The following is a 26135-nucleotide window of genomic DNA, read 5'->3' on the forward strand; positions in this document are numbered from 1 at the left end:
CTAGACGGTATGCCTCCCGTAGCCGCTCCGTGAGTGTTACGTCATCTCCTATCACAAAACCATTGTTTTTAGTTCCCATAACGGTGACTGGTTATTCCTTCTCCTCCATTTCTACTGCAATGATAGATTCCGGATCAGCGGGGAACCTTATAGATAGGGAGCTGGTCTCTGAATGGGGGTTGCCCACCGTGCCACTGCCATCTCCACTACACGTCACCTCGCTGGACAATAAACCCCTAGGATCAGGCACCATTACGCACGTCACTCTCCCCAGCGTGTATGTACCCACCAGTGTCCGTGACTGCCTGCTGATCTGGGCTCACACCACCCTTACCGCAGGGCACTCTGGTATTACGCGCACCCTGCATTCTCTAGCCCAAAAATACTGGTGGCCCACCTTGGCTTCTGATGTCTCCCGCTATGTCAACTCCTGTTCCGTATGTGCCCAAACGAAGACACCTCGGAATGCCACCCAGCAGGAAAACGAGTTCCTCTCCCAGTGCCTCAGCGACCTTGGTCACACCTGTCCATAGCCTTTGTCACCGACCTCCCACGTTCTGACGGCTTCACCACAGTCATGGTGGTCGTAGATCGGTTCTCCAAATCATGCCGTTTTTTGCCACTAACTGGTCTTCCTTCTGCTCTCCAGGTCGCTGAGGTCCTTTTCCAACAGGTCTTCCGGCATTATGGACTTCCGGAGGACATCGTCTCGGACCGTGGCCCCCAATTCACCTCCCGAGTGTGGAAGGCTTTCCTGGAGAAGATCGGGGCCACGGCCAGCCTCACTTCCGAGTATAGGCCTCAGTCAAATGGGCAGGTGGAGCGCATGAACCAGGAGCTGGGGAGGTTTCTTCGTTGCCACTGTCAGGACCGGCAGGGTGAGTGGGCGAGATTTCTTGCCTGGGAAGAATATGCCCAGAACTCCCTCGTTCACTCCTCCACGGGGCTCACTCCCTTCCTGGGGTACCAGCCGGCCCTGGCCCCTTGGACACCCAGCCAGACCGATGCGCCCGCTGTCGACGAGTGGTTCCACAGGGCCGGACAGTTCTGGGACGCCGCCCATGTCCATCTCCAGAGGGCCATTCGTCGGCAGAAGGACCAAGCCGACCGCCACCGCAGTGAGGCCCCACTGAGCCACCGGTCTGAGCGCACCACCTCGGCAACACCGGAATGGAAACCCAACGCACCCTAATCACCTCCAGCGCACCTGCACCTCATCTCATCACCACCCCTATTTAGCCCTGGACTGTTCTGTATTGTGTTGTGTGTGATTGTTAATCGTCGTGTCGTTTAGTCTCTCTTTGTTATTCTCTTTCTCATTATTTAGTAAACCTTGACCTTGTTTATTCCTGCGTCTTCGTATACTCAGTACTCGTCACACATGTCAGTCACAAGTAAGTGCACACACATAAACGAACGCACACACACCTACACACCCACCCACACTCACACACAAACTCACACAAAAACACACAGGCGCGCGCACACACAAACACACAGATGCATACATGCAAGCATAGACACACAAGCATGCACAAAAAAAGCACACACGCATGAACCCACACACACACAGGTGGACATTCCAAAACAAATAAACAACAACTTTACATTTCACACCGCATTAATTCTTACCAGTCTGCAGCACAAAGAATGCAGACTGTCTGCATTCACTGTTCACTGTGCTGCATATGATTTGTGAGAATGGGGCGATACGACAACAAGAAAGCAATGGGCTGACAAAGCACCCAGGCTTCATTTTACCATACATGCATGTGGTAATGTTGTGCAACACTAAATAAGGAACAATTAACTTATTAATAACCGACTCTACACTTCCTCTCCACCATCCTCTCCTCTTACCTTCTGCTAGATGTTCTCAGGAGTGCTTGGCAGAGTTACCAGGGCAGAATCAAAGGACCATGGAACCATAGGCCCATCAGACTGCAGGAGCATCTGTAATCTCCTCAATGCCCACTGAGCAAATATGCTAGCTGGGATCTGTTGGGGACAGTGGCGGCTCCTGAAAAAATTCTCAGGAGGGGCAATTTTTCTGATGATTTAGGTGACCTACACACATTTAAAAAAAGATATGTCCAGCAACAACATGAAGACAGGGGCAGCATATAAGTCAATACCAGAAGCATTTATTGACTGATCTGGGGAGATGGATTCCAGTTTCTGTGACAGATTATAAATAATCTCTGATGCCTTTGTTATATTAGCTTTTGGTTGAATGTACTGTCGTAGTAAATATATAATGTTATAGCTTGGTCTGACTAAAATCTTGTGCATGACCCATTTTGTGTTGGGCCTTTGTATTCAATACAATGAACAAGAGTCCTATCTTGTCAGCCTTGTCAGCAGGTGGCTAAGGATAACACCCACGCCATAGGTCTCTCAGTTCTTCCAACTCACGAGTTCTTGCCCTGAGGACACACACACACACACCCACACACACACACACACACATCATCACTGATAAACACACACACACACACACACACACACATCATCACTGATAACAAACACACACACACACACACACACACACACACACTGATAACAAACACACACACACACAAATCCTCTTCTCTTAGGCTGAACATCTGAAAACAGAGAACCCGACTCAGAGCCAATGCAACAGTGACACTAGCCTGGAGGTGACATCGCCCAACTCATCAGGACCAATCAGAAGATCAGAACTACTAGATTCAACCTACTTCATTTTATTGTATAAAATGTCAGCACACAATGTTTAGGGGCTCTTCTGATAAACTCCCTACGAGTTTGACGAACGGGTCCGTGCACGCGATTCCAGATATCTTTACCTCTGAATAAACTGCCTTATATTATACAATTATCCACCTTGTCCAAAAGTCTCTACTTTTTCTCCATTCTCCAGTAAACTTGTTTTATCAACAATAGTAAGGTTCAATGACACAGAAAGCAGTTCAATGTCGGGGTACAGAGTCGCTCTCTTACCAGGATCGCGGTCCGCTCTGACCAGGGTGAAGTTGGCCGGCTCCACCTCTCTGTCCGGGACTCTGTCATCCAGCCAAGTCTCCCAGCTGTATTGGGATTTTGCTGCCAGCAGCGTTTTTATTATTTAGTCCGTTCGTAGCGGGTATGTACACGATCAACAAGATCAGTCCAAAACCGAAGATCAGTCCAAAGCAGAATGTTTGCAGAATGTTTGTAAACTAAGTCTACAAATTAAAAACATAAAATAACGCCACACTGCAGGTCGCAACATAGACGCTGGTAGCCGCCATTGTCTTAGTTACGTTCAACGTTACGTCACGTATGACGAAAGCGCGTAAGTGCATGCACACAGACACCCATAGAGAATGTATTGAAAGCTTTGAAATGTGAAAAAAATTGATTTTACATGACAGGCTATGAGAGACTTCTGGGCGATTTTCAACCTGACTGAAATCGCCCAAAAAACGGGCGGGGCCATTTGAAGCACGACTTTAGCCTGATTTGACATTTAGTGGCTGGCAGATCAGACGTGAACACTGATAACTGCTGTTGCCGTGATATAATTGATTAGAAAAAAAATCCCTTCCTTTTCCCGTTTGGCAGTGCGTCGCCCATATCGCCCTATTGAACAAGCCGTCCATGGTTGGGGATGAACAAGTAACAATTGCCAAAATGTAGATATTCTCTTCAGAGAACAAGCACTCATGGCATGTGTTGCCACTTCCCAGGACAGGTGTTAGCCAACAGGGGGCCCAGGGCAAATTTGAACAACAAGCCCTTCAAAAAATATGCACAAAAGACCATGCTTTACTATCGACCTCCAGTGACAGCTCTTTATTCTTGTAAGGAGATGTGATACAGTATTTAAAAAATGAAGTGATAACCATGTTAGTCTGTAACGGGAATTTCCAGGTGAACAAAAAGAGAGCAGTCGTTGATCATATCAATCAAATTTCAATACAGTTTAATACAAGAATTCAAGGAGACACCTCCATAACAGAAACATAGAAAATGTCTAACGGGCCTCTTGGACACAGGCCCTTTAGTCAGACAGTATCAAATGTTCTCTAAACATCAGCGCGAGAGGCTTGTACGAAGTCAAAACAAAAGACAGTGAATGTGCCAGCTGCTACAGAATCACACAGTGTTCATAATGTCATCAATAGGTATAATAATAATCAGTGTGTCCTTTGGTGAAAATAATAATAATAATAAATAATAAGCCATTTAGCAGACGCTTTTATCCAAAGCGACTTACAGTCATGTGTGCATACATTTTTACGTATGGGTGGTCCCAGGGATCGAACCCACTACCCTGGCGTTACAAGCGCCATGCTTTACCAATTGAGCTACAGAAGACCACATAATCTTACAACATATACCAACACAACAACATATGTAAATCAATGAATATTAAGTATAAAATTCACATAATAAAACTGCATACTCAAGTCTATTCCAGTGCGGGGAAGCCAAGCCAGGAAAAAGAAAACCTATTACAACCTATGTGTTGTCGTGACGTGACTTTCATTATTATTATTATTTTTTGTCATTTAGCAGACGCTCTTATCCAGAGCGACTCACAGTTAGTGCATACATTCTTTTTTTTCATACCCCCTGTGGGAATCGAACCCACAACCCTGGCATTGCAAATGCCATGCTCTATCAACTGAGCTACATCCCTGCCGGCCATTCCCTCCCCTACCCTGGACGACACTGGGCCAATTGCACGCCGCCCCATGGGTCTCCCGGTCGCGGCCGGCTATGACAGAGCCTGGATTAAATTAATTGTTACTAGATTAAATTAATCATGTAACAATTAACTCATTAGGAATTTGATCCACCACGGGAAAAGTTGTTTAATTAGTTACTGTTTCCCAAATTAACTCTAAAGATATCTAGATATCTCTTATCATTTAACAGTCATTTATTAATAATTACGTCATATCAGTCTCATTCTGAAAGTCGTAGACTCTTTAAGTCTGCACGAACCCGGGTCTTACTGATCATTCCGTACCACACAAATTGATTTAATTATTTATTTACTAATTCATTAAAAATGATAACATAAGATACAAACACATACATGTATAGGTTAGGGATTAGAACTTAATACAATGAAAACGGGTTCCTAGCGGACTAACACAATATGACACTTGTTACAACAGATTGCGAGTTAAACAGAGAGCGATAGAGAGAGAAAACCCTTGGCTACACATGGAACTACGCTCACAGTAATCCTAATACCTTGCCCCGAACTGCCGCCCGTTTGGTAAGAAGTAATGCATTGTTGGACCCATGCCTTCGTGGAAAGGGGTCGATTGGGCCTTCTCTTTCGGATGGGCCTTAGACTTAAGGCTCTGATTGTCCACAAGAGGTCACAATGTCCTTCTTCTTAGTTGTCTGTTTACTTTCACTCGTTCTGGAAGTGGTCTTCTGAGGACGGTTAATCAGCCGTGTCGATGATCCCCTGTGGGGTGATGAGAGCAGTGTACTAGACGATGGTTTGAAGAGAGTAACAGGATGGTCCCACTTAAATTCACCTTCTTAGATACAGTACTTAGAACAGTTACTCAGCCGTAACATTGATTGTTAGTGGAGGCAACTTTGTCGTCTTCACCTCGTGTTGATTTTCAGGGTCGGGACCTATATGGACCTCGCTGCAGCTTGAGGTCCGTCTAGTCTCCCTGGTCTGTAGCGTTGAAACCTTTTTTCCATATTCAGCTCGCACTGCGTGTCGGCTAGTCTGCTTTGTTAATTCTTAACTCAATATTTTATGCACTCTGGTAAAGAGGGCGTTTACGTCACGTGGACACTCTTTCTGAGCTCCCGTGGGCGTGGCTAGTTACTGGGGCAAAGTATTCTGAACACTATGATTTCGTTCAAAGAACCAAAATCTACTCCCTATCTTTATAAAAATATTATCTTTCTCCTGGATATTTCCTACACATTATAATGGATGCAAACTTGGATGAAAGCTCCTCAAATGGATGAAAGCTCCTCAAGTTACAAAGTTTTAATGACATCACAAAATATACATTAATTTTCCAAATTCTCTCTTTCATCACTCCCAACATTCGGATGTTGAAATATACTGTTCCAGTGTCCACCTTTGGTCGTTTAGAGTTTTGGGCGGCAATCTGTCCCTGTAACACAGAGACATTCAGATACAAGCAAACCATGTAGGATTTGGCGCGAGGGGTCATAACCCCCCCCCCCCCCTTGTCAATCCCTCCTTTGTTCTGCGGGAGAGAGAGGAAGATCTGTAGACTGTTGCTTCTCTGTATTCCGATCTTGGGCATCTCACGTGAAACCATCACATGAGAGTCATGACAGTGTTGTGATAATTGCATTGTTTGCTCTATAACTGTAAGGTTCTGTATTCATTTTCTTAGTCAACCTTGTGTTCTTGAACGTAGCCCTGTTTTTCATATTTGTTCATTGATTTCATCTGTTAGTTACTCACCTGGTCTCATCGGCTCCTTATTTAGTTCAGTTCATTCTGTTTGTGCCTTGTGAGGTATTGTTCGTTTTGACTCTACTAAGCCTTTTCCTAGCTCGTTTGTGAGAACCAGTTATAGCCATCAGTCCTAGTTTTGTTCCACCTGCCTGTTTGCCTACCTGTGTATGACCATTGCCTGCCTGTGACCATGATTCCTGCCTTCTGCGAAGGCGTAATAAACACCTGCCGCGCTCTGCACGTGAATCTACACCTTTTTCTCCCTGAGTATTCATTACAATAACCTGTTAGTTCATATGCCTTGACACTGTGAAATACAGGCCTAAGGCCGAGACAATAATTTGACAGTGGCAGAATACATTCAACCACCTTTGTTTCATCACAAAACCGGAGAGCAACATCTGTCCTGTGAAGTCCACAAAACATGTTGCATGTAACAAACAGTTACATGACCTACAGCATGATCAAGCAACTTAATGTTAAAGTTAATGTTTCCGACATTTCTGGACTACTAAACAACCACTGATTTTAGAACCACGGAGAGTTATCTTAAGTCGCAAAGAAAACAGACGCTGCCTTCACTATTCCAGCACAACTTCAACTTCAACATCATCTAATCACCTATGGTTAGTCTAATACAGTGACAACTAAAGATACCAAAAACGATTTAGTCCAATCAACGTAAGCTAAATATGATGTGGCTGTCCATGGTACTGATTTCTGTGTATGTGTGTGTGTGTGTGTGTGTGTGCGTGCAAGTAGAAAAACATGATATTAACTCACTCTACTTGTAGAGAAACGCCAATGCCATCCTCCTCTTTCATGTTGCCTAAACGGTCTATGTTGTCCTAGGCTACCTGGCTAAAATGCTTGCTCGCTAGCCTAACTTCATTTCATGGGCAATGATACGCCAGGCCAGCTAGTTAACATTAGCATACTACATCTAGCTACATGTTGAACTTCCACCCTCTCAGGCCAGGGGCACAATGTATGAATTTGTGGTTGGATCAGAATCGCCGTTATAATCATTGGCCAGTACGGAGAAATATGTTAAAATCCCTATCTCCATGGCTAAGCTAGGAAAGGGACAATTTTTGCTAGCTAGCTAGCTACCGGTGGACAATGACACAACGAGATGCAACAATTTAAGTCGATGACGTTTGGCTTCTTATGTGATGTGATTGGTGTGAAGCCAAATCCAAACTGGGTTACCTTGAGACTTTTTCTGGTGCTCCAGGACTATTCAAAAACTGAGCTCACTCAGTTTAGCTTAACGCTGATTGGCTATTATTTAATAACGCTTGCTGGCTTCCCTTGCATTCAATGCTACGGGCGGCAACAAAGTCATACTCTTTTTGACCAGACATCTACACTGAGAAGCAATGTTCCCTCTAAACTGCGCGCATGCGCAGCTCCCCTGGGACTGCCTCGCATAAGAAATATAAGCAGAAGAAATATAAGCAGAAGAAATATAAGTGTGCGCAGAGAAGCACAAGATTGAATTTCAATCAACTTTCTAGAGTTTTCCCCGTTAGTTAACACTATCAACGTTTCCCTTTACTGTGGGAATTGTGATTGAATCAACACAATATTAGCCACTTTCAATGCAACATACTGAAACAAAACTAACTATACAATAGATTTTGTTGTAGACAGAATGCATCGGGGTATTGCATTAACAGGCACATACTCTACACAGCCCGGTGCGCCATAACCAATCAGCACTGCAGTAGGGCTATTTGCAATAGGCCTATATGCAAATAGACCATTGCATATATGGATCTGTGCCATTCACTTTGAACTGGACTGTTTTTACAGCATCAGTGGTTGTGGGTAGATGCGCTTGTTTTGAGATCAAAGCGAGAGCTACATGTAGCGACGTGTGCACATTTGTTCATATCCTTTGCTAGTTAGTGAGTTATTAGCCCAGTTATAGATAATTTATAGTCAGCAATGGGGGAGTGATTGCTTCCTACCAAAGCACAAAACGTGCATTTCTAGACATATTTGAAAAGCTAGTCAGGTAAAGGGGCAGTGTTGTATTTTGAGACAGACTTGAATAAGCTAAGTAGCCAATAGGCAGAGGGTAGCATAATTTGTCTCTTTCTCTGTAATAATGGTATGGGAATAATGATGCATTTTATTTTGTAAATTGATTTCTTGCATCAAACAACACAACAACATTTTCAGTCACCTCCTTGTCTGAAGGACATGTGGATAAACAGGTTAATGTCAAGAGGATCCAGAAAGATCAGTGTTGAAATTCTTTGTATTTTGGGTGTCATCAGTCAAACATCCCAGAGCAGGCTCAATTTCCCTGACTTCAAAAAGAAAAGGAAAGCCGCACACTCTAGGAGATCAGATGCAATAATTTAATATCTTAATAACCAACGTTTCGACAGACAAGTTGTCTTCATCAGGGTATAATGACAAACACTGCGGGTCACTGGTTTATATAGTGTGAAAGGACACACGCAGGTGTCTGCAATCATGGCCGGGTGTGGCCTAATAGCATTGGCCAATTCACAGATAAAAACAACATACAAAAAACATGGATAGCATATGATCATAGATACTTAGCTACATAGGCCCACAACATTTACAATGAATAGCAAAATCACAAGAATGGCTTCAAATCAAAGTCTACGTTGAGACCGAAGGGAGCAAGGGTCTTTAAATTAAAGATCCAGGCAGCCTCTCGTTTTAACAATAAGTTGTCGAGGTCACCTCCTCTCCTAGGGAGGGTGACATGTTCGATGCCGATATAACGCAGGGAAGAAATCGAGTGGTTCGATTCCAAAAAGTGGGCAGCGACTGGGTATGTCGAGTTTTGGCACCTAATGGTGCTACGATGCTCCGAGATTCGTACTTTTAATTCGCGCTTTGTTTTACCCACATAATTTTTACCACAAGGACAAGTTATAAGATAAATAACTGCCTTAGTGGAGCACGTAATAACACCTTTGATTGGGATCTGTTTCCCTGTTTGGGGGTGTTTGAAGGATCTACATTTGTAAGTGCCATTGCATTGAGCACAGCCGTTGCACTTGTAGTTTCCATCCGGTAGAGGCGCAAATAGACGTTGTGCAGGGATATTTAGGGGTGGTAAATCAGAGTTTACCAATTGATCTCTGAGATTTCTGCCCCGCGAGAATACAACCAAGGGAGACCAGTTAAAAAATGATTTTTGTTGAAATGGATACCACGATTGAAGAGAAACGCACAGCTCTGCAAAGAGCTGTTAATGATGATGGCATATTCAATGAATTGATGAAAACTAACCAAGCGCTCCAGGACAAGTTGTCTATAGAATTAAAGGAGTCTACTTCTTTCCTTTTCTTTTTGAAGCGTTTTACGCCGTCAGCCAGCACCTTGCCTAAATAGGTGTGCGTTTCTTTCACCTTTATCTCAATTTCCCTGACTGCCATAAATGCCATAACTTCAATGTTTTTTACTTAAATAATGGAAAGGAACCAGAAAGATCAGTTTTTAGGCTACTGGAATTCTTAGCAGTTTGATTGTTTAAAATAAAATTACCTGCCTGTAGGGCATCCCCTACTGTCAATCCCTGCTAGGCTAGGTGTAGCCTACAATGTGTCCTCCAATGCAATCTCGTTGATAGATGTAATGTAATGAAATACAGTACATACCTCAAAATAATATACATCCCAACACAGGAAGGATTGTAAGGTCACACACACAGACACAGACAGACAGACAGACAGACAGACACACGCACACATACACACACACACACACTCACACACACATTCACACACACACAGACCATTCACATGCATGACTACATTATGAGGATTCAAATAAAGTCAAATAAATTCTAATTCCTACCATTGCAATTTTGTGTGTGTGGGTTTGCACATGAACTGTAAAACAGAATAGATATTTAGTTGTAGTTTTTTTAACGCTGAATTATGTAATTATTCAGATATCAGACGGAACTTGTGAATTCAGTCTGCTTCAATCTAGTGGAGATAAGGGAATATTTTAGTTGATTTCCCTAATGGGTTTACACCTTCTTATAGCTCAATAGTTCACACCGATAAAATTACATTGTCTGTGTTTTGGACAGCAGGCTACCCACAACATCAATGCGAACACACAACACGAACACTTAGGTTTTGAATATTGAAGTCACAAAGGCAATATCGCCATAGAAATAGAATTCTAGATCTAGTGACAGGAACTGCATTCTTAAATAGGTTTATCAATCACTTTTCTGACATCCGCAGATGTTTCTGTTGTGGATTCATATATTTTAAGTACCTTTTTAAAGGGGGATTTCACCCTGAATCTGGGAATCTGGGATTGTTTTCATCACGTCCGAGGCATTTCTAGGACAGTGAGATGTGTTTCACACATAATTGCCCAGGAGGAAGGCAGGTCAGGCTTCCGCGCTGAATGATACACCCTACATAGTTTCCTTGTTCTTCTTTGGAGTTTTACGGCGGTTGGCATCCAATGTGTTGCATTACCGCCACCAACTGGACTATAATATAAATCCATTATAGTTGTGTATACGAGATTTGACTTTAGAAGATTTAAAGGGTGTGTTGAGTGGTGGTGTCCCACCATTTTCTGTGATTTACATTCCATTTCTGCGGTACAGTTGATGACCATTGCTATGAATGCTAAGAAGCCAACCTTACTGAAGCATATATCACTCGTTGGCCCATCCCTCTGTGCTGGCAAATATCTACTACTCACATGCAACGTTCCGTTCCCCAGCAACATGGGCACCCCTACAGTTGACACACACAACTTTATCCACCGAAACTACACAATCCCCTGCACACTTCCCACATCTTGCAATCTTCGCTCCTACAAACTGCTGAGACATGAGCATAAACGTTGCACCTGAAACAGCGGAGTGGACTCGGCACAAAAGCTCTAACAGGATAACTGATATATCCTAACATGACTTTATCGTCAAAACATAAAAAAGACTGACAGTGACTCCTCTGTTTCACCACCAGGTCTGCGTTGCACCAAACGGCAGGCATCACAAACACTAAGAATCTTCAACTTCAATTGCCACCTCCACACTTGACGCTACACCAGAAATAACTGCTTTCAATGGTGTCCTTGCAAAGCAAGAAACAGATCTTGACCCAAATAACGTGACATGGAGCGCCCGCCCCTTTGGTCAGAAGAAACACAAACAAATATCAACAAGTCCACTACAGGTTACCTTCACTGATTCAACTGCAAAGAACTCCTGGATTACTTCATGGATCAACAGAAAGTGTTTATTTTAATAACAGACAAGATGTCTGCAAAAATCTTTGGGTAAATCACATTATCTGGTGTAACAATCTGTAGCTACAGTTCTTTGTACTTGTGTGTCTCTACACCTGAGACACACTCGGACACCAGTACTGTACTACACCGTTCATGCTATTTTTTTGTATGTTACTTTGACCATATAACATTCTTGTTGAATACCCAGTTCTCTTTTTGAGTTAGCATTAAATAGTATACACACCCCTGTATTTTAGATTTGGACAAATAAACATTATTTGGATGCATCTCAATGTCTAGCATCTGTTTGATGCTAGAGAGCCCTGTACAGCTTATATACAAAAAATATATTCTGTGAATCCATAAAGGCAGACACATTTAGAAGATGTATTTATTTTATGGTGGTTCTACATGGTCTTATGCTGAGCCACACTGGCTGCGTTTACACAGGCAGCCCAATTCTGATATTTTTTCTACTAATTGGTCTTAATCACATCAGGTCTTTTGCAGAACTGATCGGATTGGTCAAAAGATCAGAATTGGGCTGCCTGTGTAATAGTCCATAGTCCTTTATCCAGCTTCGGTACACTGGCAATGGTATTCGGCATTGTGGGCTGGGGAAGCTGAGACTCTTTGTGCTTATGGCCAATGGTCTTGTCCTGTCTGCGGTGAATGGCCAGCTAGATAAGACTCTGCCAAAAGTGTTGTAGGGCTTTCACCAACTGTTTGGTCCTCTTGCAGAAGATTTGCTGGTACTGCATGTGTCATGAACCCTGCATCCTGAGTCGGTTCCTGCCTGTGTTGCCATTTTTCTGCTCGGAATCTCCAGTTTCCTGAGGGTTCGTGAACGCTCCCGGCCTGGTTGCCGGGCGACGTTGCTAGGCGGGAGATCTCCCGATTAACCGCACCTGCATCTCATCAGCGGTCTGCACACCTGGTCCTGATCATCACCCTTCTTAAGCCCTGACCTGACATCCATTCCCTGCCGGATCGTTAGCCATGAACAGTATGTTTGTCAGTGTATCAGCCTTGGAGTTTTCTAGCGTTAGTTTTGTTGTTTTGCACCTTGTTGGCTTGGCGTGTACTTACCTCCGTTTTGTTTCTATCTGCAGTCAATCTCCCGGAACCTTCACCCAACCCCTGCCTGGTTGTCGGCGGCTGCCGAGCCATTCTTGGATCTGCCACTGCACCTCCACCAACTCATCTCCGCCGCCCGCTCTGTCCCCTGGATTATTCTACATCGTTTTTTGAATCTGTTAAATAAATACTCACCTTCGTTTCAACTCACCTTGTCCTGGTCTGCTTCTGGGTTCTGGCTTAGTAAACCGTGACAGAACGATCCGGCCAGAAATGAACCCAGCGGACCTGGACTCTGTTCGCCATGCCATTACCCATCAGGAGAAGATGTTAGGACAACATAGCACGGCACTACAGGAGATAGCATTGTCCGTTCTGAACTTTTCTACCAGTCTGACGAAGATCCAGGCTCAGCTCAGTTTGCCGGTGGAGAATCCACGACCGGTTTCACCCATCTCGCCTGCCGCTTCTGGGACTGTGCCCTTCCGTGAGCCCAAGGTTCCGACGCCAGATAAATATGAGTGGGAGTTGGGAAGATGCCGTTCTTTCCTTATGCAGTGTGGTTTAGTGTTCGATCTACAGCCCCACTCTTATGCCACAGACAAGGCTAGGATAGCCTTTGTCATTGAGTTGCTGCGTGGTCGAGCTCTGGAGTGGGCTTCAGCCGTTTGGGAACGACAGGACACCTGCATGGCTTCATACCAGGAGTTCACGGCCGAGATGAGGAAGCTATTTGACCATCCCGTCCGAGGTATGTACGCAGCTAGGCGCCTGTTTTCGCTTCGCCAAGGAACTCGCAGCGTTGCCGACTTCGTGATCGAGTTCAGGACTTTGGCTGTGGAGAGTGGGTGGAATGAGGAGTCTCTGCAAGCGGCCTTTTACCAGGGGCTGTCGGAGCAGCTCAAGGATGAGTTGATCTCCTATCCGGAGCCTAGTGACCTGGACAGCTTGGTAGCCTTGTCTATTCGGGTGGATAACAGAGTTCGAGAGAGGAGGGAGAAGCAATGGGGCCTGTCCAATCAATCAGCTTCTCAGTTCCCAGTCGGGTCAGGGGGTGGACCAGAATACGTCGATCATTGTCCACCACACAGGATTAGTGGAGAGGTCCTGCCTCCAGATTCTGAACCCATGCAAGTGGGGCGGCACGGGTTAACCAAGGAGGAGCGCCAACATAGACGTAAGACCAACTGCTGCCTCTACTGTGGTAGTTCGGGACATTACATCTCCACTTGTCCCCGGCGGTCGTCAAACTGCTCGGCTCGTTAAAGTTGGGAGGACTTTTAGCGAGCCAGTTTCAACCTCTCAATACCTCTGTCAGACCCCGTTTCCCGGCTATCCTCATGAACAGGAATCAGAGTTTAGCGATTAACGCTTTCGTCGATTCAGGTGCCGATGGAAGCTTTATTGATGCCGAAGTGGTGGAACAGCTGGGGCTTTCCAAGGAGCGATTACCGGAAGCCATTGAAGCTACCACTCTGAACGGCAGTAGTCTGGCACGTATCACGATGAGGACTGAACCGGTTAAGATGCTGTTGTCAGGGAATCATTCTGAGGTGATCTCATTCTTCATTCTGCCTTCTTCCCATGTTCCTCTGGTCCTTGGATACCCCTGGCTGAAAGAACACAATCCCACGTTCGATTGGGTGACTGGCAAGGTAACTAGTTGGAGCCTTCATTGTCATGCTAACTGCCTCAAGACTGCCTGTTCCCATTCTGTTCCCAGTCAGGTGATTGAGGCTAAACCCCCAGATTTGTCCCTGGTTCCCGAGACATATCACGATTTGTGGGAAGTGTTCAGTAAGCAGAGGGCTCTGTCACTCCCTCCCCACCGACCATATGATTGTGCCATAAACCTGTTCCCTGGAGCTGTCTATCCCAAGGGACGGTTATACAGCATCTCCCGACCTGAACGTGAGGATTTGGAGACCTACATCAAGGAGTCCCTAGCTGCTGGTCTCATTCGTCCCTCGTCATCACCTCTGGGGGCAGGTTTCTTCTTTGTGGGTAAGAAGGATGGCTCTCTTCGACCGTGTATTGATTATCGGGGGTTGAATGATATCACGGTCAAGAACAAGTATCCCCTGCCCTTGATGAGCTCTGCCTTCGACTCCTTACAGGGTGCTACTGTGTTCACCAAGCTAGACCTACGCAATGCGTATCACCTGGTCCGGATCAGAGAGGGGGACGAGTGGTTGACGGGTTTCAATACACCGATGGGTCACTTCGAGTATCAGGTGATGCCGTTTGGACTGACCAATGCTCCAGCAGTGTTCCAGAGTATGGTTAATGATGTCCTGAGAGATTTGATCGGTCTCTTTGTGTTTGTTTACCTGGATGACATTCTTATCTTCTCGATGGAACCTTCCAGGCACATCCAGCATGTCAGGCAGGTTCTGCAGCGATTGTTGGAGAATCGCCTGTTCGTGAAGGCCGAGAAGTGCGAATTTCACGCCCACACTACATCCTTCCTCGGGTACATCATCTCCAGGGGAGAGATTAGGATGGACCAGGAGAAGGTTAGGGCGGTTCTGGAATGGGCCCAGCCCGGTACGAGATTGCAGCTCCAGAGGTTTCTGGGGTTTGCAAATTTCTATCGCAGATTCATCCGGGATTACAGCCGTGTGGCCGCTCCTCTAACTGCCCTGACTTCCAGTACCAGGACCTTCAGTTGGAATCCTGAGGCGGACCGAGCGTTCCTGGATTTGAAGAGGCGATTCACCAACTCACCGATTCTCTCTCAACCTGACACGGCCCGTCAGTTCGTCGTGGAAGTGGATGCGTCTGATGTGGGGGTTGGCGCCATCCTGTCCCAGCGATGCTCCACTGACGGGAAACTCCATCCCTGCGCCTACTACTCTCGTCGTCTTTCGTCTGCGGAGAGGAACTACGATGTGGGTAACCGGGAGCTTCTCGTGGTGAAGCTTGCCTTGGAGGAGTGGCGCCACTGGTTGGAGGGGGCGGAGCAACCGTTTATTGTCTGGACCGACCACAAGAATCTTGCTTACGTGCAATCGGCTAGACGTCTCAACTCCCGTCAAGCCAGGTGGGCTTTGTTTTTCGGACGCTTTAATTTTTCCCTGACATTCCGACCTGGGTCTAAGAACGGCAAGGCGGACGCCTTGTCCCGGATGTTCTCCAAGACGGAGGAGAGTGGGGCCAAGACCGAGACGATTCTTCCCCGGAACTGTGTCGTGGGAGCAGTTATGTGGAGGATTGAGGAGGAGGTTATGGCGGCCCTTCGGACGCAGCCCGGTCCCGGTAACGGTCCACCCGGTCGTTTGTTTGTGCCGGAGTCGGTTCGTTCTGCTGTCCTCCAATGGTCCCACGCCAGCAAGATGGCTTGTCACCCTGGCGTGGCTCGGACGATGGCGTTACTTCGCAGACGATTTTGGTGGCCGGCCATGGGAGAAGATACTCGGCGGTTTGTTGCTGCCTGTCCAGTGTGTGCGCAGAATAAGAGTGCCAACCGGCCCAGCTCTGGACTGCTTCACCCCCTCCCTATTCCCCGGCGACCATGGTCGCATCTGGCCCTGGACTTTGTCACTGGGTTGCCCTCTTCTGAGGGGAACACGGTCATTCTGACTATCGTGGACAGATTCAGCAAGTTCGCCCACTTTGTGCCCATTTCCAAGCTTCCCTCGGCCTCTGAGACGTCCGAGATCCTGGTTAGGGAGGTTTTCAGGGTCCACGGGTTGCCCAGTGACATAGGTTCTGACCATGGCCCTCAGTTTACCTCTTCTGTCTGGAAGTCTTTCTGTTTGGCCATTGGAGCTACAGTCAGTCTCACATCTGGTTTTCACCCCCAATCTAATGGTCAGGCGGAGAGAGCCAACCAGAAGATGGAATCCACGCTACGCTGCCTTGTCTCCTCCAACCCCACCTCCTGGGTCTCTCAGTTGCCTTGGGTTGAGTATGCCCACAATACTCTCCCTACATCTGCCACTGGGATGTCTCCCTTCCAGTGCCTGTATGGCTACCAACCTCCCTTGTTTCCTTCTCAGGAGAAGGATCTCTCAGTGCCCTCTGTTCAGGCCCACATTCGTCGTTGCCACCGGACCTGGCATCGGGCCAGAAAGGCCCTCCTTAGAGTTTCTGACCGGTATCAGCTCCAGGCGAATCGGCGCCGGATTCCTGCCCCCACCTATACCATCGGAGATAGGGTCTGGTTGGCCACATGGGATCTTCCTCTGCGGACTGAGTCTAAGAAACTGTCACCGAAGTTCATTGGTCCGTTTGTGGTGGAGAAGGTGATCAATCCTGTTGCGGTTCGACTCAAGTTACCTAGAACGCTCAGAGTCCATCCCACCTTTCATGTCTCCTGCCTCAAGCCTGTTCTCCTCAGTCCTCTGTTACCCCCTCCGCCTCCTCCTCCTCCCCCTCGGAGGATCGGAGGTGGTCCTTTCTACACGGTGCGCCGCATTATGGATTCCAGACGGCGGGTCCGGGGTTTCCAGTATCTCGTGGACTGGGAGGGGTATGGTCCTGAAGAGAGGAGCTGGATTCCTCGGCGCCAGATCCTTGATGCTGAACTCCTTCGTGACTTCTACCGCCTCCATCCTGGCGCTCCGGGTAGTCCGCCCGGTGGCGTTCGTCGGAGGGGGGGTACTGTCATGAACCCTGCATCCTGAGTCGGTTCCTGCCTGTGTTGCCATTTTTCTGCTCGGAATCTCCAGTTTCCTGAGGGTTCGTGAACACCGGGCGACGTTGCTAGGCGGGAGATCTCCCGATTAACCGCACCTGCATCTCATCAGCGGTCTGCACACCTGGTCCTGATCATCACCCTTCTTAAGCCCTGACCTGACATCCATTCCCTGCCGGATCGTTAGCCATGAACAGTATGTTTGTCAGTGTATCAGCCTTGGAGTTTTCTAGCGTTAGTTTTGTTGTTTTGCACCTTGTTGGCGTGCCGTGTACTTACCTCCGTTTTGTTTCTATCTGCAGTCAATCTCCCGGAACCTTCACCCAACCCCTGCCTGGTTGTCGGCGGCTGCCGAGCCATTCTTGGATCTGCCACTGCACCTCCACCAACTCATCTCCGCTGCCCGCTCTGTCCCCTGGATTATTCTACATCGTTTTTTGAATCTGTTAAATAAATACTCACCTTCGTTTCAACTCACCTTGTCCTGGTCTGCTTCTGGGTTCTGGCTTTGTAAACCGTGACAGCATGTCTCCTGGAAAGACATGGTTGTGGTGTTAGGATTTTACGTAGGGCAACACGCCTTTGTTGGTAAAGGTGTCAACTGTATGGGACCGGCTAGCGTATTGTTTAGGGACAATGAGGGGACACTGGGAGCCGCTTTTGAGAGGAAAGATCAGTCAACAAAGTGAATGTGCTGGAGGGCTAAAGAAGGTGTGAAAAGTCTTAGGAGGGCAGTACTTACACAGTAGGAATTCTTGTGTATGGATGATTGAGGAGAAATAGTACCTCTCAATCGCTTTCATACACAACAATACATTTACTGTCTCTAAGCACAACCCTGCACAACCAAAACCCCCTTCCTCATCTCGAAGACCTGTCTGTAAAACTCCCCCAGCCCACTGACAGATAATTCTTATCAATAGCAGCCCTTTTCAGGGGATTTTTGTATACATGTCTTTGTATTGTGTTTTGAGAATCTGCAGAGAGAAGAATGAGGTGGTTGTGTCATTACTGTTGTAGTCTTGATGTTATACCTTTCAGTGTCCCTTGCTGGTTTCTGTCCCACAATCTTGTTGTGCTCCATAAACGCAAGGTGTGTCCGCTCCCTCATGCTCGTGTACCAAAAATGTCGACCACTTTGGGGTATTTTTTAGCAGGGGCACTGTGGAATGACTCCAGCTAACCTGAGTTTTACGAAGAAAAAAAGGTAAAAAAGTGAAGAGGGGTAGACTAAATTGATTACATGGTCTGGAAGGTACTCTGTGGTCCTCAAGCTACCTAACCACCTGTAACCCCATTACACAAACACAAACCATACAAACACTACCCAATTTATGTTTATGCATAACAATACACAATTTAACCACCCCACTAATTGTATTGATCTCTATTAGACTTTCTAGCTTAGCACACCTAACATGGACATTTCAATATTGTCAGCTTGCTGTTAGCTAGCGTCACTAAATTGGAAGCAAGATTGCTAGCCAGCTGAGACTGGCTGAGAACCAACTAACCAACCATAGATGATTTATACACATTCCTCATTGCTACCAACACAAAAAACAATTCTATTTTTAGTAACAATGTGTTTTCCAGACAAAGTTGGAATAGATGGTTACCATATTGAGCTACTCTTATTTGCTAACGTTAGCTAGCTAGCTAACTTACCTAGCTAGTCCAGATAGACTAGCAAGCTAGCTAACGTTAGGTTACGTCTAATCAAGAATCTTTCCGTTTTTTGGTGAAGGAAAAGATGGATGGTATCGCATCACTTCTCAGCTGTCATCAAAATGGATTCCCCATCAGTTCAGCCTGAAAATCCCTCTGATAGTCTTTGGACACCATAAGCATCATTCTTTATAGCCGCAAGCCACTGGCAGCATCGGGGTAAATCTCTGGTAGGTAGAACGATGAAAGATAACTAATTTTCACGCTTGTTTGTAATTAGCACAGCCAGGCACAGAACACCACACAGACATGATGACAAACGTTGTCAAAGAAAAATCCTGCCTACAGAAGTTCTGAGATTGCTTTGTGGTTTTCGTTCAAAGTACACAATGACATTGTAGTATCTAGACAATTTATGACTTTGCTGATGTTTGCAAATGGTGTGTTAGAGGAAGTCTGTTATGTGGAGGACTGGGATTGGTCTGTAGGGGAAACCACCCATATCATGTTACAGATTATAAATACTATGGTTGGGACAAAGGACGGAGAGTAACAACATATTAGAGATTGGGCCAGTTGTTCTCCAGATGTCTGCAGAAGTCTGTAAATTGGCACTGAAATCTTCAATGTAATAAACTATTATAATCGAGGACAGTGTCAGCAGATTCCTTGTCATCACAGCATCTCAGCATCGTTCTCGACACTACAACATCAATAAAGTTCGTGGGCACACCCTATCTATTTTAGTGGGCCGTATCTGCAGTCGCTTTGAATGCCAGACTTTGTGGTTCACTATGAGCAAACAAATACACAGGAAGTCAGAACTTCCCGATTCTACCAGTAAAATTAAAATGTGTTAGTTCTTCCTTGTGTTTTGGATAATTTTGATGTTTATGACAAAAATGTAATTTTATTGATATAGTAATGACTATATGACGTGGTAGAGCCAGGGTGAAATTCCCCTTTAAGGTGCTAAACAATGTCCAAAAAGGTGTTAAAATATGTTGTTTTGTAATTCAAATAAATGTAAATATTCCACTTGAACATGAATTAATATAAAAATGACCAATACATATTGGACATAAACTTTGCAAAGCTTTTAATGTGTGATTCTGAATAGGTTTTTTAATAAACATATTGATACACATGCAGTCAAGAGCGTCATCTTTGTCTCAACATCCTCCTTGCTCTGCTTGATTGATCCACACTTAACACGTCTGTCAAAGAGTTGCAGTCGCGCAAGTAAAGGTACATTAGACTATTACTACACTTGTCATCATCAGTAATCAACCTCCATTGTTATAGGGCCTATCATCTGTTCTTTTGAGTGTTGAGGGATTATTGTAGCCTTCTGCCAGACCATACTGGTTAGAGCGCTAATTTCAAGTGGGCCACCTCCCAATTTTTTACAAATATGTCAGAAGAACACCCTTGAAGTTAACATGGCATCTTTTTGGACATAGAAAACACAGTAACAACATAGTTCTTGATTGTTTTGATGAAACATTATGGTCAAAGCATTCTTATGTCTCTTTATGGTTGAGCTGACTGAGACGTTAGAGGTTTAAATCAGGGGTTCCCAAACTTTTTCACACAGCCCCCCTTCCAGCATTGGGGAACATCCCGACCCCCCGCACGCCACGTCTATTTATATGTGCACAAGCACTTTTCATGACACAAACTGTTCACACCCCTCTTGTGTGTGGAGAGAAAATGTTGAAGGTTTAAGCTTATTTCCTGCAAATCTATACATTTTGTCATGGGGTGCACAGAACATTTTGCAGTTTTAAAGCAAATTTTCTTGCAATTCTATACATTTTGCAATGTCTAATGTGTATTCTTGTGATATTTGAGTGACTAAAACATTGCAACAAAATCTATGGGCTAAAAAACCTATCTAAAAAATCTTAGCTGACATGGGCTAGCTGATCTGGACATTTCTGACAAGTTATAAATAGCTCTCTAAGGTCTGCAATGACTGACATGACAAGAGGAAAAATGAACCACATCGGGAATGTGTATTACTTCAATAAAGAGATGTAGTGGAATGATTGATGAAGGAAGACTCAGGACTTGCATGAGATTCAAAATCAGTCACGTAATGTTAGTTATCGATTTATTTCAACAATTTGTTATCAGAACTAGAACACAGGCGCTGTCCCTCATAGTTGTACAAAAATGATTGGACACCGTCCAGAAATTACAAAATACCATGCAGATGTCTAAATCCCCCTAAAAAAGCAAAGTCAACAACATCCCAAGGCATTTTTTTTTTGCTGTAAACATGCTGCAGCATTGAACAACAGTGTAGTTTATATAGTTCAGATGACATTCTCTAAGTTTCCTGAGATTCTGGCATTTAAATGGAGCCACTATGGAAGTCCCACTTTTCATCATGTGGACTCCAGATAGAGAAGTATCGAAAAGTGGCACAGTTACAATCATTTCAAAGAACAAGATGTATAAAATACACGTTTACACACACACTCACACACAAATAGGGCAGAGGGAGTTTAAGGCTTGAAAGCATGAATAATCAAAACAGTGATTGAGGAATGAGAGGTGTTGAGAAATGAGTGAGCTCCTGCCCAAGCCAAGCACTGTAAATAGAGGCATGTAACTAAAAATATACTAATAATTAGGTAATACAACTTTTGTCTGTCTTTATGTCGTCCTGTTACTGCTTTTACTGCTAGTAGGTTTGGATTCATGTAGCTATTCAACAAAACAATGTCTACAGTGCGAAACAAGAACAAACTAAGATATTCACAACATATGAATTCGGAGGACAGAAATTATTAAATATGAAATCATTAGACCTACAGTTGAAGTCGGAAGTTTACATACACCTTAGCCAAATACATTTCAACTCAGTTTTTCACAATTCCCGACATTTAATCCTAGTAAAAATACCCTATCTTAGGTCAGTTAGGATCACCACTTTATTTTAAGAATGTGAAATGTCAGAATAATTGTAGAGAGAATGATTTATTTCAGATTTTATTTATTTCATCACATTCCCAGTGGGTCAGAAGTTTACATACACTCAATTAGTATTTGGTAGCATTGCCTTTAAATAGTTTAACTTGGGTCAAACGTTTCAGGTAGCCTTCCACAAGCTTCCCACAATAAGTTGGGTGAATTTTGGCCCATTCCTCCTGACAGAGCTGGTGTAACTGAGTCAGGTTTGTAGGCCTCCATGCTCGCACACGCTTTTTCAGTTCTGCCCACAAATGTTCTATAGGATTGAGGTCAGGGCTTTGTGATGGCCACTCCAATACCTTGACTTTGTTGTCCTTAAGCCATTTTGCTACAACTTTGGAAGTATGCTTGGGGTCATTGTCCATTTGGAAGACCCATTTGCGACCAAGCTTTAACTTCCTGACTGATGTCTTGAGATGTTGCTTCAACATTTCCACATAATTTTCCTTCCTCATGATGCCATCTATTTTGTGAAGTGCACCAGTCCCTCCTGCAGCAAAGCACCCCCACAGCATGATGCTGCCACCCCTGTGCTTCACGGTTGGGATGGTGTTCTTCGGCTTGCAAGCCCCCCCTTTTTCCTCCAAACATAACGATGGTCATTATGGCCAAACAGTTCTATTTTTGTTTCATCAGACCATCAGACCATTTCTCCAAAATGTACGATTTTTGTCCCCATGTGCAGTTGCAAACCGTAGTCTGGCTTTTTTATGGCGGTTTTGGAGCAGTGGCTTCTTCCTTGCTGAGCGGCCTTTCAGGTTATCTCATGGGCGGCGCACAATTGGCCCAGCGTCGTCCAGGGTAGGGGAGGGAATGGCCGGCAGGGATGTAGCTCAGTTGATAGAGCATGGCGTTTGCAACGCCAGGGTTGTGGGTTCAATTCCCACGGGGGGCCAGTATAAAAAAAATATGTATTCACTAACTGTAAGTCGCTCTGGATAAGAGCGTCTGCTAAATGACTAAAATGTAAAATGTAAAATGTTATGTCGATATAGGACTCGTTTTACTGTAGATATAGATACTTTTGTACCTGTTTCCTCCAGCATCTTCACAAGGACCTTTGCTGTTGTTCTGGGATTGATTTGCAGTTTTTGCACCAAAGTACGTTAATCTCTAGGAGACAGAACGCGTCTCCTTCCTGAGCGGTATGACGGTTGCGTGGTCCCATGGTGTTTATACTTGCGTACTATTGTTTGTACAGATGAACGTGGTACCTTCAGGTGTTTGGAAATTGCTCCCAAGGATGAACCAGACTTTTTCTTTCGGAGGTCTTGGCTTATTTATTTTGATTTTCCAATGATGTCAAGCAAAGAGGCAATGACTTTGAAGGTAGGCCTTGAAATACATCCACAGGTACACCTCCAATTGACTCAAATGATGTCAATTAGCCTATCAGAAGCTTCTAAAGCCATCACATCATTTTCTGGAATTTTCCAAGCTGTTTTAAGGCACAGTCAACTTAGTGTATGTAAACTTCTGACCCACTGGAATTGTGATACAGTGAATTATAAGTGAAATAATCTGTCTGTAAACAATTGTTGGAAACATTACTTGTGTCATGCACAAAGTAGATGTCCTAACCGACTTGCCAAAACTTTAGTTTGTTAACAAGAAATTTGTGGAGTGGTTAAAAAACAAGTTTTAATGACTCCAACCTAAGTGTATGTAAACGACTTCAACTGTATCACTAAAAGCTTCAGTCATACAAAAGTTATACTTTAATCCGAACTGGTTCAATAGCAAATTAGTCAGATTGTCTCACACAATGTTCAAGAATGGCCTTTTCCCCTTTTTTTCAGATTACAACCTTTCACTTTCAGTTATTTGAAAAGGAAATAATCTCCCAAATATCACTATTGTATATATTATTATTACATGATGTATGATATAATGAAACCATTGCTTATATAAATGTAAAGTTGAGTGTCTAGAACAGATTGAATTACCAGACGTGATGTGAATCCCTAGACCATAGCAGAATAAATGGATTTTGTTTGGGGCGGCAGGTAGCTTAGTGGTTAAGAGCGTTGTGCCAGTAACCGAAAGGTCGCTGGTTCTAATCCCCGAACTGACTAGGTGAAAAATCTGTCGATGTGCCCTTGAGCAAGGCACTTAACCCTAATTGCTCTGGATAAGAGCGTCTGCTAAATGACTAAAATGTAAAATGTAAATGATGTTTCTCGAGAATTTTCTCTCTAAATGAACAATGGATACAGAAATGGCAAAAAGCAATATGACAATTGTTTGGCAGGATCCCATGGTTCTAATTACATATGCTTTTTGGCCTCACATTTATTCACCTGTAAACCATAAACAATCTGTTTACAAGAAGGCTAAGAGGATAGTTGTGTAGTCAAAGTAAGCGATGGCTAAGATAAGCCTATAGTGCATTAGTGAGGGATACCTGGATTTGTATTAAACAATATAAAACAGACTTTCCCCTTCCCCCTATATTTCCCTGTGGTGTTCGAACAACCCTTTCAGCACAGTAACACAGTTTTACCACCACCACAGAAAAGTGCACTGATCTGGTCTCTTTCTTCACAAAGGGCTCTGGAAACACAGCACTGGTGGCACTAGAAGCACATTGTTGATCTGACTGAGGGAAAACTACAGTATCACTGGCCATTGGCCATCATCAGATATATCTACTATACATATATACCTGTCTGCCATCACGTCTACAGTTAGAAAGACAACAGTCATCATGTCCCAACCGGAAACCGGTCCTTGAATGCTCTGGAGCAGAAGAGGCCTTTGTCGTTGAGGATTGTTAACTATCGTTTAATATTGTGATTGAAAAGGAATAGAATCGGATAGAATGAATCTCAGCTGTCCCTCATTACACCCCCTCTCACCAGCTAGCTACTTCGTCTTCAGACAGAAAGTGGACGGCCTGCCCTTCAATCAGAGGCGCAGGTGGAGGTTTCATAGTTTTGGTCCGGCAACACCCCTTGAAGTTAACAATCCTTCCATTGAAATCAACAATGATTTTATACCAGATTCAGGCATATTGGTTCTCAAGTATGTAGCAATACAGCTGAAAGTTCTTTAATAGATATTTGGGTGCGTACATAGGCTCTTTAGGGTCTGTAGGTGGGTACTCCCCCACCGAGTCATCGAACCATCCCCCAGTCCGGATCAAGCCCTTGATGTAGTTCAGGTCTCGTTTTTCCACATAATCGCCCCAGCGGGGGAAGTCTCCATTCTGGGCAGAGATTAGCTTTTGGGAGATTCCCTCTGGTCTGAAGCACCAGGAACAGTGCCAGCCTGCGTAGTGGACGGGGCTCCCAATGGACCACTGCACCAGGATGTGTCCACTCTTCCTCTGGTAGTTCCGGAAACCCGGCATGGAGAAGTATTCCCTGCGCCTCAGTGATATCCCGTCTCCATTGTAGACGGCGAAGAGCATGGCAACAGTGCAGGCGGAGACAATGTCCAGCGTCCTGGCTTGGTGCGAGGAACAGGAATAGGCCGGACCGGGCTGGCGACGCGCACCACTGACTTGGTGCGAGGGGCAGGAACAGGCCGGGCCGGGCTGGCGACGCGCACCACTGGTTTAGTGTGAGGGACAGGAACGGGCCAGACTGGGCTGGCGACGCACACCACTGGTTTGGTGCGAGGGGCAGGAACAGGCCAGGCCGGGCTGGCGACGAGCACCACTGACTTGGTGCGAGGGACAGGAACAGGCCGGGCCGGGCTGGCGACGCGCTCCACTGGTTTGGTGCGAGGGACAGGAACGGGCCAGACTGGGCTGGCGACGCACACCACTGGTTTGGTGCGAGGGGCAGGAACAGGCCAGGCCGGGCTGGCGACACGCACCACTGGCTTGGTGCGAGGGACAGGAACAGGCCGGACCGGGCTGGCGACGCGCACCACTGGCTTGGTGCGAGGGACAGGAATAGGCCGGACCGGGCTGGCGACGCGCACCACTGACTTGGTGCGAGGGCAGGGAACAGGCCGGGCCCGGCTGGCGACGCGCACCACTGACTTGGTGCGAGGGACAGGAACAGGCCGAGCCGGGCTGGCGACGCGCTCCACTGGTTTGGTGCGAGGGACAGGAACGGG

At 45.4% G+C, this 26135-nt stretch overlaps 1 protein-coding gene across 1 annotated transcript in view; it reads right to left on the reverse strand.

Moving 5' to 3' along the window:
* Window positions 1-25479, reverse strand: part of LOC311103841 (beta-1,4-mannosyl-glycoprotein 4-beta-N-acetylglucosaminyltransferase-like) — a gene marked incomplete at both ends in the record, with an annotated part of 41536 nt that extends 16057 nt beyond the window's left edge. The window contains one exon of the mRNA XM_084145479.1: window positions 25142-25479. Within this exon, the coding sequence (XP_084001605.1) occupies window positions 25142-25479 (338 nt within the window). The remainder of the gene's footprint in view (window positions 1-25141) is intronic.
* Between the last annotated feature and the right edge of the window lie 656 nt (window positions 25480-26135).

This window comes from Coregonus lavaretus (genome assembly GCF_964263955.1).
Source record: "Coregonus lavaretus genome assembly, chromosome: 28".
Lineage (NCBI taxonomy): Eukaryota > Metazoa > Chordata > Actinopteri > Salmoniformes > Salmonidae > Coregonus > Coregonus lavaretus.